Raw genomic sequence first — 14982 nt, 5'->3', positions numbered from 1 at the left:
GCAACTTCTTCGGCAATGTCTTCAGGAATTCCACCATAAATTTTGCTGGGAATTGATCCGAAAATTCCACCATTATTTACTCCAAGAAAATCTTCACGAACTTCTTTATAAGTTCTGCAGAATTCCCTGCAATAATTCAAATAATTTCGTGCTGTTTCCCATAATTTTTAAAAATAAGAATATTCCGAGGAAATTCCGCAGAATTGCCAGTAAAAATTGCCTGGAGGAACTCTCGTAAGAATTCTAGGATGAACTCCCAAAGGAACTTCCGTGAGAATTCCAGGAGGAACTCCTGGAAGAATTCTTAAAGAACCTCCCGGAGGAATTCCCGTAAGAACTTCTTTCCCGTAAGAAATTCTCTGAGGAACTTCTGGAGGAATTTGTAGATAAATGCCTGAAGAAATGCTAAATGAATTCCTGGAAGAAAGCCTGATTGAATTCTGAAGGAACTACTGGTGGAACTTCAGAGGAACATCCGCTAGCAATGATGGTTCTCCGTAGTTGCATGTCCGAAAGATTGTGAAACTATTGAGAACTTGAGCTACAGGTCCTAAGCCCTGGTAAAGGAGGAAGGTTGCGACGGCTGTTATTCATGGCCATCGTGTAAAGCAAAATGGATAAACCCCAATGCCAAGGTGTCATGCGACCCGTGCCGAGGGCTGAATGGTTGAGGGGTTCTAAACATGCTCAACCGCGAACGGAGCCTGGGATGCACCAGGGCGAACACCCCAGTAAGCAGCCCTTCAGGTATCAGGTATCAGAACGTCGGCTCAGGAGGCACGTTCCCCTCAATTTGGGAGATTTGTGCCATCGCCTTCACTGGCCTTTCTCATCATTTACCTGACGGAAAAGGAAGTGAAAAGGGAAAGGGAGAGGGAAGTGAAGTTGGAAAGGAGAATGGAACCATTTATAGGGAAGCCAATTATGTAGACTCACACGCATTCAGCTAGGGACTAAAGAGAGGTCACAAAAACACAGAGGATGTAACAATAGACGAACGTCAAAGACAGAAACACAGAGTACACTGTGAAAAGCGCATAATGCGAATCCATATAGTTGAGCATCACAAAGTACATTGTAAAAAAAATGCATAATGCGAATCCATATAGGTGGAAGTTTGCTGAAAAACTAAGTAAAACACATATTCATAACCCCACAGTCACGTTGAGGATGAACAAGAGTAGCCATAGCCGAACATCAAAGACGAGACACAGAGTACACTGTGAAAAACGCATAATGCGAATCCATATAGGTGGCAATTTGTTGAAAACTAAGTAAAACACATATTCATAACCCCATTCTTATTGAACCTCACGTTGAGATTGAACAAGAGTAGCCGAAGCCGAACGTCAAGGACTAGACACAGAGTACATTGTGAAAAACACATAATGCGAATCCATATAGGTAACATACACAAAGTGTACTGTAAAAAAAAAAAAACGACTAATGCAAATCCATATAGGTGACAATTTGTTGAAAACTAAGTAAAACACGTATCCATAACCCCACTCTTATTTAACCTCACGTTGAGATTGAACAAGAGTAGCTGAAGCCGAACGTCAAAGGCATAATGCGAATCCATATAGGTAATATACACAAAGTACATTGTGAAAAACGCATAATGCGAATCCATATAGGTGACAATTTGTTGAAAACTAAGTAAAACACATATCCATAACCCCACTCTTATTTAACCTCACGCTGAGATTGAACAAGAGTAGCCAAAAGCCGAACGTCAAGGACGAGACACAGAGTACACTGTGAAAAACGCATAATGCGAATCCATAAAGGTAACATACACAAAGTATATTGTAAAAAAAACGCATAATGCGAATCCATATAGGTGACAATTTGTTGAAAACTAAGTGAAACACTTATTCATAACCCCACTCTTATTTAACCTCACGTTGAGATTGAACAAGAGTAGCCGAAGCCAAACGTCAAGGACGAGACACAGAGTACACTGTGAAAAAAAGCTACAATGCGAATCCATATAGGTAACATACACAAAGCACATTGTATAAAACGCATAATGCGAATCCATATAGGTGACAATTTGTTGAACACTAATTAAAACACATATTCATAACCCTACTCTTATTTAACCTCATGATGAAGTTGAATAAGAGTAGCCGATTATCTCGGAGAAGTAAAAAGTCAACTACGCCATAGCTCCGGTTAGCGCAGCGAGGGCTAAAATACTGTGAAGGGGGCCCTGGTGCTTCACAGGCTCCGTTTGCGGTTAGGTTCTTATTAGACCCCCCTAACCATTCATTCGTAGGCACGGTAAGCATAAAGCCGCATCACACCAAGAATTAGGGGTCACCTGTATGGTGGACTTTTACCACTGGAACAGGCAATCCGTAATGTTATTCTTAGCCAGATAACCAGCTGCCGACACCACACGGCTATCTAGGCTGTTCGTGGAGAGAAGTTGACATTGACTTTACGTCAACTCTCAATGTGGCCGAACAGCCGGACATCACAACAACTAATTGGCGTATAGTGAAACGATCCATTTTGAAAGATATTCATGTTGAATGGATCTTCACAGTAGAGGGTGCGTCGATGGAAAAGTTGAAGACGTCCAAATACACCCTCAACTATCGATTTGGTGAAATCCAACTAAGGAAGATTACAGATCAACCGACTGCCGCTACCGCCAATCCGACTGGAAGGCCGACCCAAGAGCAATCTGAGGAGGCCTCCTGTTCAGCGAGGTTCGGCTAACTGGAAGGCTGACCCAAGAGAAATCTGAGGAAGCCTCCGGTTCAGGCGAGGTTAGTAAATCTCACCCCAAAAGCACCATAAAGGCTAGTCTGTCCGCCTCTAAAGGAAAAAGCTCGAAGCTTACATGCGACCCCTGCTCTAGTGGTACCAAACCAAAGAGTATCTAAACAGGGCAAAGGGGGTGCAAAAAGCGACAGTTTGACCACAGAGGCGAAACTGGCGGGCCAGGTTGCTACAGGGAAGAGAGAAAACCCAAACTGTAACATCAAACGACATCCTGATGATCCGCAACATCCTAAGCCGGACAGTCGTCGTCCGGAAAAAAGCGGGAACCCCGGAAATGGCGACTAAAGTTCTGCAAGTGAACCTCCACCATGCTGAGATCGCCACGGGTGTGCTCTGTCGGAGATTCACCAAAGAGAATTTAACCGTGGCCCTCATTCAAGAGCCATGGGTCAATAAATCCAGAATACAAGGTATTCCACAACACTCATGTAAGTTGGTATATGATGACAGCCAGCTTTCTCCTAGAGCGGCTATTTTATTACATAACAACCGTAAATACTTTCCAATTTCAGAATTCATAAAAAGGGACATCGTAGCGGTCAGGATGGAGGTACCTTCCGCCAGAGGGAGTAGAGAGATCTTGGTGGTCTCGGCATACTTCCCAGGTGACGTGGACGAAATCCCTCCTCCAGAAATAGCTGCGCTCGTAGCCTACAGCCACCGACACAACATCCCCTTCGTCATAGGGTGCGACGCAAATGCACATCACACCGTATGGGGAAGTACCAATATAAACACCAGAGATGATTACCTGTTACAGTTTCTCTCTTCCAAGAACATTGACATTTGTAATGTTGGTGACAAGCCCACGTTTGAAAACTCCATTCGTCAGGAAGTTTTGGACTTGACTCTATGTAGTCGGTCTATCTCTGATAAAATAAAAAACTGGCATGTTTCTGAAGAAATATCAATGTCAGACCATAAACACATCATCTTCGAATGGGAAGGGGGTCTAACGATGGAAAAAAACGTTTAAAGATCCTAAGAAAACTGATTGGGAATCCTACTCAGCTATCCTACGATCCGAAGAGTACATCATAGAAAGTCACATCAAGTCCATAACACAATTGGAAGATGCGTCCAAATCCATTAAAAACAAAATCCTTAACGCCTACCAAGAGAGCTGTCCAACTAAATCAACTAGTTCGAGTAGAGACGTTCCATGGTGGAATAAAACTCTTGAGAAGCTTAGGAAAACTGCGCGTAGGGAGTTCAACCGTGCTAAGCGAACCGGCGATTGGAGCCTATACAGAAAGGCCCTGACGAACTACAACAAAGAAATAAGGTCAGCCAAACGGAAATCGTGGATTCTAATGTGTGAAAGCATAGAGAATACACCCGTAGTGGCCAGACTCCAAAAACTCTTTCAAAAGACCACTCCAACGGTGTGGGGAGCCTCCGAAAGACGGATGGTTCGCTCACTGTAGAGCCTAGCGATACACTGAGCGAATTGTTAAAGATCCACTTCCTGATTCAATCCCTGAGTCGAGCATCGGCGACCAAGGCACTGGAATTGCTGTCTCAGATCCACAAGAGATCCAATCATGGGTTTCTGGATCTAAAAAGACGCAATAAAGGTTGCAAAGGAAGCTTTCACTCAGGCCAGGAGGTTGGGGAGCCAATGTGAGATCTTTCGAGCCATTTAAGTCTCCTGGCATGGATGGAATATTCCCAGCGTTGATCCAAAAAGAGGAGAAAACACTGGTTCCACCTTTGGTTGAGATTTTTAAGGCGAGTCTGATTTTGGGGCACAAACCTAACGATTGGCGTCAAATCCGGGCTGTCTTCATTCCGAAGGCAGGCAAGAGAGATAAAACCAACCCCAAAGCATTCAGGCCGATAAGTTTATCCTCTGTAATGCTCAAAATTATGGAAAAGGTACTATGCGAGTACATAAATCACAAATTTATGAAAGCAATGCCTTTGTCAAAAAACCAATTCGCTTATCAAAGTGGAAAATCTACGATCTCGGCACTACATACGGTAGTTCAAAAAATCGAAAAAACACTTAATGCAAAAGAAATTGCTCTTGTAGCATTTCTTGATATAACGCTTCTTATTCGTCTATAGGGTCAGCAATGTTGAGGAGAAAATTCGACCCATGCATTGTTACCTGGGTACATGCTATGCTAGCTAATCGGAAAATCTCCTCTGAGCTTAGCGGTTCATACATCACTGTTAAAGCAACAAGGGGGTGTCCGCAAGGCGGAGTGCTTTCTCCTTTGTTGTGGTCACTGGTGGTGGATGAGCTTCTAGACAGCATAGAGAGAAGAGGCTTCGAAGTGGTTGGATATGCTGATGACGTTGTCATTATTGTACGAGGCAAATTCGAAAGTGTTATCGTGGAAAGGATGCAATCTGCCTAAATCACACTTTTCCTGGTGTCAAAAGTATCAACTAGGCATAAATCCTACAAAACTTCCATTATCCCTTTCACCAAACGGAGAAAGGTACAACTGAAACCCTTTTCTTGAATCAAACACAATTAGTTTATTCAAGTGAAGTAAAATATCTAGGTGTCATACTCGACGCAAAGCTTAATTGGAACTCTCATCTCCAATCAGTTGTGCAGAAAGGTCTCAATACACTTTGGGTTTGTTCAAAAACCCTTGGTAAAAGATGGGGCCTAAAACCAAGTATGATCATGTGGATATATAAAACCATTGTCCGTCCCAGGACAACTTACGCTTCCCTTGTCTGGTGGCCTAAAACTAATGAGGCTGCTGCAAGGCTGCTCAACAAAATCCAACGCACCGCTTGCATAGCCATCACTGGTGCAGTTCGTAGTACACCCACTTTGGCCCTAGACGCAATGCTTCACCTGCCCCGGTTAGATCAATTCATAAAGCTGGAAGCGGAAAAAGTGCTCTAAGGTTAAAGAGAACAAAAACACTGCTGTCAGGAGACCTTACAGGTCACCTCAGCATATTAAATGAATTTGCCATAAATCCCGCAATAGGAATTTGTAGTGACTGGATGGAAACGGTAGTCAATTATGACTTACCTTACGATGTGTTCATTCCTTTCCGCCAGGAGTGGGAAGGAGGTGGACCCAGCGTTCCAACAGGCTCTATAAATTTCTTCACAGATAGTTCGAAAATGAATAATCTGACAGGATCTGGAATCTATGGCCCTGCAACAAAATTTCTGTCCACTTAGGACAGTGGCCCTGATATTTCAGGCGGAAATATATGCAATATTAGAATGCGTGTTATTATGCCTGAGGAGAAAGTATAGATTTGCAAAAATATGTATTTTCTCTGACAGCCAAGCAACACTTAAGTCGCTTAATAACTACACTTGTAACTCAAAGCTAGTGTGGGAATGCATTCTGGCTTTGAAAAACTTATCCATACGCAATCGAGTCTACCTATATTGGATCCCAGGACATACGGGTCTAGAGGGAAACGAGATTGCTGATGAAATAACCAGGAATGGATCTAACAGAAAGGTTCATTGGCCCTGAGCCCTTCTGCAGGATCTCAGACTGCTCTGTAAAAATGGAACTGAACAAATATGGTCAGTCAAATCACATCAAACTGGAATGCACTTCCCCATACGAGCCAATCCAAAAGGCTCGTAACGATTAACAAGAAAACCCAACAACTATTAGGTCTCAACAAAGGGATCTCAACATCTACACCGGTCTAATAACTGGACACTGCCCCTGCAGATACCATCTACAAAAGATCGGAGCAATCCAAACCTCAAATTGCCGCTTCTGTGACGAGGAGAGAGAAACATCAGAACACATCCTCTGCTATTGCAGTGCACTCACCCAACGTAGGTTTAAAGTTCTCAGCAAGCCCTTTTTGGGGCCTGCTGACATATGGATCTTATCCCCCAAGGACGTGGTTGGCTTCATAAAGCTAGTCTCGCCAGAATGGGGAGTCACATACTGTAACTCAGGATCTCTATTCATCAATAATAGATGGTCTTGAGTTCAGTCGATACCAAGGTATCTCAGTGACAAACATGTTACTGAGATAACTTGCGTATTCACAACAAAGGGTATATCACAATAGTCCTAAAATCTGGACGCAGTGATCTTCACCCGACAAACGAGAAAAAAAAAACATCCGGTGGAATACCCTAGAGGAAGAGAAAAAATATTTCTGAAGGAACTTCCGAAATCCCATCCCAATCCCGTGAAATTCCTGCCAAATATCGTCCAGGAATTCCCTGTGAAGTTCCTGGAGGTATTACCGGAGAATTTCTTGGAAAAACTCCTGGAAGAACTCCCGAAGGAACTCCCACAAGCACTTCCGGAGGAATTCCCACATGGAAGTCCAGAAATAATTCTAAGAGAAGTTCCTAAAGGAATTTCCGAAAAAATATCTGAAGGAATTCCCAGAAAAATACCAGGAGGCATTAATGCAGAAATTCCCAGATAAAATCCTGAAAGTATTCCCAGATGAATTGCTGAAAAAAAACCCTGCGGATTGTTACGAAGAAATTTCTGGATATCCGGATATCTTGGCAGATATCCGAGTAAATTCCGAGTGAAGTCCGGAAGGAATTCTAGTACACTTCCGCGGAAAATCTCCCGGAGAAATTCCTGAAGGAATTCCTGGAGAAGTACTTGAAGAAACTCCCGAAAAAATATCTGTAAGAATTCCTGGGGAAATACTTGGACGAATTCCAGGAGAAATTCATGAAGATATTTCTAGAGGATTTCTTGAAGGATATTCTGAAGTAATTGCAAAAAGAATTCCGAAAAGAAAGAAGATTTCGCTATTGAATGTTTGGAGGTATTCCCGGAAAATTTCCTGGAAGTAATCCCGGAGGAATTGAAGGAAGAGTTCCGAGAGGAATGCCCGGAGAAGTTCCTAGAAGAATTTCCGAAGGAATTTCTTATAGATTTACAAGTGAAATTATGGAGCTAAATCGGAGGATTTCCGTCATAAATTTTTGAAGAAACTTCTGGTAGAATTTTGGGAAGAAATTCCGTATGTATTCTTGATGGAACTCTCGAATGCATGCCTGAAGGAAATGCCGGATTCTTCCTGAAGAGAGAATAGCCGAAGAAATATCTAGAAGTAAATCTTGGAGAGAAGAAAAAGAAGATATCTTCAAGGAATTTTCTCGTGAATTTCCTTAAAAAAATTTAGTGGGGGGTTTCTAGATAAGGAGGAATTTGTGGATAACTTTCCGGTGGAATTCAGAAGTTCTCAGGGGAGCTTCTAGAAGGATTTTAAGGATAATTTTTGAGCCCGAAATGTTTCGAGTTGTTTTGAACTTTCATATATTATGGATCCTGGATGCCCTAATAAGTTTTGGGAATCTTTTGAATTTCAACCACCTATTTCTGTATATGATTGGATCGTAAAGTTCACATGTTTGAGGGAATTCATTTCAGTACCCGTTCAATCTTTCCACAATTTAGGGTGGGCAACGCCCCCCCCCCCCCTGCCCCCCTCTGGCTACGCCCTTGGCCCGAAGTGAATTTGTGTACAAAATATGGTAAACATCGGTCATGGCAGTTGAAAGTTACACTGAATTGTTCGTTTTCCAAACAAAACCCTCTTTGTTACCTTTTCCTGAGAATAAGAAATGTGTGTACCAAATTGATCAAGTGGTTCAGAAATAGTTGGCGAAAATACATGCATACTTACATACATTTGCTTTTATATATTATAAATAGCGCAATGGGCCAACGTTACATCCAGGGTCAATATTATCTAACGTTACCCTATCGTAGCCCCGAAAATTGTTTAGTTTCAAGACATGAGTAAAATGATAATATGGAAGATTATTTATATGTTACCAAAAGGCCATATTTTAAGGGTCCAAGTGATGTAACGAAAACAAGTAATTAATCTATATGATCTTGGATTAAAGAATATTCAAAATATGAGGTGCAATTGTATCTAAAGAACATAATGAATTAAACTCCATTATTTCTGACTTCATTAAAATTAATTGGGAAAAATCGATTTTCAATTGGGCACAATTAAACTCGGTAGGAGTTTTTGTCTTTCTCATTCGAAGTTTGCAGTCCCTTATGATCGGTAGTGCAGAATTTTTTTTTTTTTTTCAAAAAATTAGATCGTAGCTTTGCAACCCAAGACCAAAGTATGGGTGGAGTCCAGGAGATGTTTAATCCAGATGGAATTGGTCAGTTTTGTAAATTCTCATTCTTTTCTTCCCCGGACTGCGCTTCAAGATTCAACCAAAAATTAACTGAAGTTGGTGATCCCTTATTATCGGTAACGAAGAATTTTTGTTTTCAAAAAATTAGAACGCAGCTTTGCAATCCAAGACCAGAGTTTTTATGAAGTCCAGGGGATGTTGAGTCCAGAGAGAATTATTCAGTTTTAAAAATTCTCATTTTTTTCTTCCGCGAACCGCGCTCTAAGATGCAACCAAAAATTAACAACTGAAGTTAGTGGTCCTTTATGATCCGTAGTGAAGATTTTTTTTTTCAAAAAATTGGAACGCAGCTTTGCATTCCAAGACTAAAGTATGGATGGAGTCCAGGAGATGCTTAGTCCAGAAGAAATTGATCAGTTTTGAAAATTCTCATCCTTTTCTTCCCCGAATCGCGCTTCAAGATGAAACCAAAAATTAACAGAAGATAGTGGTCCCTAATGATCGGTAGTGAAGATATTTGTGCAAAAAATGGGACTGCAGCTTTGCAATCCAAGGCCAAAGTTTGTTTAGAGTCCTGGAGATGTTTAGTCCAGAAAAAAAAGAATCGGCTTTGAAAATTCTCAGTTTTTTTCTTCCCCGGACATTTTCTTCAATCTTCTTTTATTTCATAGATCGAGGTTTGTGTAGACATTATTTGATTATGGCAGTAGATTTGATTCACTCTGTTTTCCCACTGTTCCTAATTTCAGATCCTAGTTTCAGATGATAAATCTAAGTATTTTTTGACATTATATGGAGAGAATCGGGCAAAACACTGAACGTCTGAAAACTAGAATATATCCACTATAATTTTATAATTTAGAAGTCAAAGTATACTTAAGACTTACTTAAGATATTTAACTCGTCTTAGACGGTTGATAAAAATTATTATTATCTTCTTCTTATATATAAAAATGAAATGGTCTGTGTTCGTATCCGCTTAACTCAAAAACGGCTGGATGGATTTTCTTCATTCCTTCAGCGGATATGTTCGTTACGGTTTCCGACGGGTTTTTACGATATTTCCCTATGCAAAATTACGACTAAGGTCAAGTAAATGGCAAAACATTAAAATTGAGAATCGTATAGAAACTTCGCAGGGCAGTGCAAAACGCGCATTTTCGCCTACTATGCAGGACAACGTCTGCCGGGTCTACTAGTCTTCTATATAATAAAAATGAAATGGTTTGTGTTCGTATCCGCATAACTCAGAAACGGTAGGATAGATTTTTTTCATTCCTTCAGCAGATATGTTCGCCATAGTTTCCGACGGGTTTATGGAAATTTAGCATGGGCAGTTCACAACGCACATTTACGCCTACTATGCAGGACAACGTCTGCCGGGTCAACTAGTTCTGAATAATAATCAAACTAATTTACTTCTGCATGCGAAATCTATGACACGATTCCAAACAAATAGGATTTTACGGCTACTATGGTGCTGTTATAGAATCTGTACACAGTATCTGTCATGATTGAGGGGTAATCACATAGTTTATGGCTAGCGTAAAAAGCTGGATTATAATATTAGTATACCCAACCAGCGACTGTTAGATTGCCTTACAATTCTGTATAAGAACCTACCAAAACCTGCATAAGAACTAGGCATATGCGAAATTGTTAGATTCTTATAGTAGTAGTGTTTAGAAGTCCGGATTTCGAGTCTAAATGGAATTCGTCGTCGAAGATCAGAAAAATTGTCCGAGGAAATTACGGAAAAATTAACGTGTAAATTTCGAAGAATTTCACGTGGAAATGAAAATAACTAGGGTAATATGCCAAATGTTGAACGGCTAATTTCTTCGCATATTGTTGACCGCACGTGCATTTCATATGGGAGTTCAACAATAGGCGACAGAATTAGCCGTACAATATATGGTAGTTTCCCCTACCTGTGCAAATCCAGATTTTTTTTCGGTGGAGCTTCAGAAGATTTCACCTAGATAATTTCGAATAATTTTCCATGGTAATTAATTAGGTTTTCCTCTAAAATTCAATAAGTTTTGCCTTTCTCGTACAACAAAGTTGAACCGAAAGGCTGGCATTTCACTCCAAAATCGAACTTTTTATAGAAGTCTCGGAGACCCATGATGTTATATACCAATTGACTCATCTCGTCGAGTTGATCAAATGTCTGTCTGTCCGTGTGTATGTATGTGTATGTGTGTGTGCGTGCACACGAAAACCGAAAAACATTAGTCACTTTTTCATATATGTGATATTTCTTAACCGATTTTCTCGCAACAAGTTGCACTTGACAATGCCTTGTTGATCTCTATTGAATTTGATAACGATCGACCATTACGTTTGAAAGTTATTAAGAAAATAGAATAGAACTATATAGGCACCATATAAGGTTGGTGTCTTGGCTAAATGTGAGAAAGGCAGTATCACCACTCGGTGAATTAAGTTGTTTTTTTTATGGAAATCTAGCAAATATTGGCTGGAAAACTTGTATTTTTTATTCCATTTCATATGAATTTTACAACAAAATTTGAATTTTATAAAAAGAACAAGCGAATGAAAAAATAAACGCCACGCTGATTCAAGCCACCGCTATTGACTTGAAGTGCTTTTAGCGTAACGCAGAATCTATAAATAGTTTGTTTCTGGAGAGAACGTTTCATAAAAAGTGAATTTGAAAATTTAAAAAATCACCCGGTTATAAGAATAGCTGCTATCCAACAAGACCAATAAGACATCTGTCAAAAATATTCGATATCTGTCAAAAATAATCTTGCTCTGTGAGCAGGGTCTTTTAATAATTATCGAACGGAATGAGGCATGTGTCTTAATCGGGTTCTCTGCAAAATCAGGATTAGAAATCAATAATTTTCTTCGTTGTAGGTACCGCCTGTTTATCAAGTATCTATTGTCTTTTTTTTAAATCAGTTTAATTCATAGAGCACTATATGTTGGAACTCTTTTTGGAATCTCAAAATATCCTTTGCCAATTTTATAATTCTTCACAGATTTATAGAATTCCCCATTCGCAGAATTTCTAGGAATCTATTTCTATATACTTGGGCTTCACTTGGAATCTGACCATATTCTACTTGGAATTCTGAAATTCCTATCGGTACCTAATCTAGGTTTCTTTTTGGATTTTTCAAATCTTAGTTCTCCTTTCGAACTTTCGTAGGAGCTCAAGATTTTGTATAAATCCCAATGGATTTTGCCAAGTAAAATAATTTTCTTCGGGATTCTAAGACTTTTGCATATGTGATCATTCAATGCGAATTAATTTGCAATGTATAATCATATTTATATAACTAATCAAATTACTGAATTAACTCATTTGATTAACTGTGAAGACTTTCCACTTTTTCTTATTATTACTGGCATTACATATCCCACTGGGACATTATCGCCTCACAGCTTCTTTAGTTAGAACTCTAGTTAGCCTTCCGAGAAAATGCGTGAGATTTTCATTCGGAGAAGGTGTGTTCGATTCTTGGCTAGATCTATATTGTACTTGCCACACAAGATACATATTCATGCAATTAGCGGGCAAATAAAAGTTTATAATTAATGTAAATGCTGGATGAATGCTAAGTTGAAAAACATGCCAAGTAGACTGACTATTTTAATTCTGATTCATAATTTTAAAGCCCATTTTTCGCCATTGCTAAAAGAATTGTGTGCAACTCGTTGCAAAACTGACCCAACAACTGACTTGACCCAACTCGTTGAAGTAAACGTAAAACTCGTGCTCAAAAAATCATCTTTTTGCAACTATTTGTACAAATTATTATTTATTATAAAATATCTATAACAATTTAAATTAAGGGAATGCCTAACAGCGAATTTATAGAACGCGTCTTCCTTACAGCTTACGTTTTTCGCTATTTTACTTTCATATTTTTAATTATACTATTTTTATTTAATAAACTGCACTTTGATCACAATAATATTAAGTTTCTTCGACATGCACTTGTAGTTCTCAGTGACTCACTCTATAATAGTCCAGTCAAGGTCTTTCAATACAGTTCTCACGGTAGCAGTAGTTCAATTATTCAAAACAGTTGTAAAATATTCATTTATCAATTTGTCACTACGCACCATTAGATCACACTAAAGCAGCGCCCACAAGAGAAGGCGCCAAACATCTACTTGGCACCGTATAGGTATGCTTCACCCAGCTTATTTGCTCAAGCCGGAATCTGCAGGCGGACTACATTAGGTTGAGTCAGTCGTTGCAGTTACAAAATTGCAGCACTGTATGATTTGCATTTCCTGTTTGTTGCAGTTTTTACACACGCCATACCTTTAGAACCACCGTAGGGCGTGTGCTTGCTCCATCAACCTGTTCAACCCAATGACAATTATCATACCTGAGAGTAGCGGTTCGATCCTAGAAGTCATACAAGAGCATAGAATCACGTTTGCTGTTCTACGATTCTGCCAGCGAGGGGTCCGCGAGCATGTGCCTATGTTGACGCGTGCTCTGAGACCACGCTATGCATTTCGTGCATTCGTTGGTCAGCAAGGCGCGCGCTTTACCCATGGCCACCCTTACAGCTGACTTTATGCAATCATTCATACACTTGATCGTCATTTAGCAGGTTTCATGACAGTTTTCCTAAATGGGGTTGTCAGCGCCATGAACGGGTGCGGGTACATTACGCAAAGTTTATCCGCCAGATCAACAATCACTTTATAAATCGATTTCGCTTCATAGTCCAGCACCGACCTTAAAATATCACTCGCGCAATTTTATTATGTGCGCTATCACAAAGTTGTGTAGATCAATTAGCCGAGTCACTGCTTCCGAAGTAGTTCATATCACTGGCGTTTATTAGAGGGAACAGTTCATGCACTATTATGCCCCACAGCGTTGAAACTTTTTGTCATAAAACATTGCATGATTTATTGTGTTCTTCGGTAATGTAATCGATAGGTTGTTCACACATTTCTATCAATTTAGTTTCCACTTATTTAACGTTCCTGGCAAGCACTAAGTCTTCATCTTCTTTTCCATTTTCTTCTTCTCGAAAGTCCTTGAATGTCCACATCCTTCAGGAACTCCTTCGGCATCCTGTATGCGCTCAAACTCACCTTCATGTTGATGCAGTGGGTTTACCAAATTTCCGGCAGAAATTTGCACAAAACGCACTTTCACGCACGACTCGATACCAAAGAATAGAATTCCCGAAAACGCAAGGGCCGACTCGATCGACGGACGAAAAACGCAACTAACGTGAAAAAAGCTCTACATTAACGTAGAGCAACCTAAAACTACTACTGATGGCTTGGCCTAGCCCTCTAGTTTCTTATATATACTGTTGCACCGTCACCGGCTCCAGAGTCACAAAATATGCCGCCAAATGTGCGAAATGCGTCGCGACTCCACTGTACTGCACACAGAACATGTCCCCTCCGCGCACACACGCACAAACGAGATCACCCTTCTCGGGCGACCGGAGAAGGGCGGTAGCGGTGGCGGGACTTGTCGCCGGGGTCCTCGTGGTCAACAGCCATAGAGCGTGATCGCAGATCGCACCCTCCTGCTGCTGCTGCCAGTCAACTCGCACAGTATGCTGCTCCAGTTGTTCGGATTTTCACGCGCAATGCGATCGTTCTACCCAGACAACACCACTTGTTAACCCCGAGTCTCTAACCTCAACGGGGCTGATCTCGACCCGAGCCGCACGAAGATATCCTTCTCGCATATTGCCAGTGCGGTTGCAAGGGAGTCTAAGAAAGGGATATATTTAAAGTAAGTGTAAGAATGGAACACTTATACAAGTTAGGATGCAATGCCAGTTAAGGAGAAGAAATAGTTTTTTTAAAGTATTTATTCTCGAAAATTTGGTATAAACTGATTTTCAGTTAATTCTCTGTTATTTTGTTCTACGCACTCTCTGTCTTATCATAAATAGAATGATGATGTCAATTGTATATGTGTGGTTGTAAATTATGAATTTTTGTTCTTTTTTGTTTCGGAAAACTAACAATACTTAACCTTTTGTCTGTGCTCTGGGGTCAATATGACCCCAGGCCACTTTGAGTGGCGCCATTTTTTTTAGCTTTCAACCGATTCTCCTAATTTTT

At 40.3% G+C, this 14982-nt stretch overlaps 1 protein-coding gene across 1 annotated transcript in view; it reads right to left on the bottom strand.

The window, feature by feature from the left end:
- Positions 1–14407, bottom strand: part of LOC134211291 (paternally-expressed gene 3 protein) — a 31442-nt gene extending 17035 nt beyond the window's left edge. Inside the window, exon 1 of the mRNA XM_062688013.1 lies at positions 13987–14407. Coding sequence (XP_062543997.1) covers positions 13987–13992 — 6 coding nt within the window. The 5' untranslated portion in view covers positions 13993–14407. The remainder of the gene's footprint in view (positions 1–13986) is intronic.
- Between the last annotated feature and the right edge of the window lie 575 nt (positions 14408–14982).

The sequence above is a fragment of the Armigeres subalbatus genome, chromosome 2, assembly GCF_024139115.2.
Source record: "Armigeres subalbatus isolate Guangzhou_Male chromosome 2, GZ_Asu_2, whole genome shotgun sequence".
NCBI lineage: Eukaryota > Metazoa > Arthropoda > Insecta > Diptera > Culicidae > Armigeres > Armigeres subalbatus.
The sequence above is the reverse complement of the archived record's forward strand: the minus strand, read 5'-3'. Positions and strand labels throughout refer to the sequence as shown.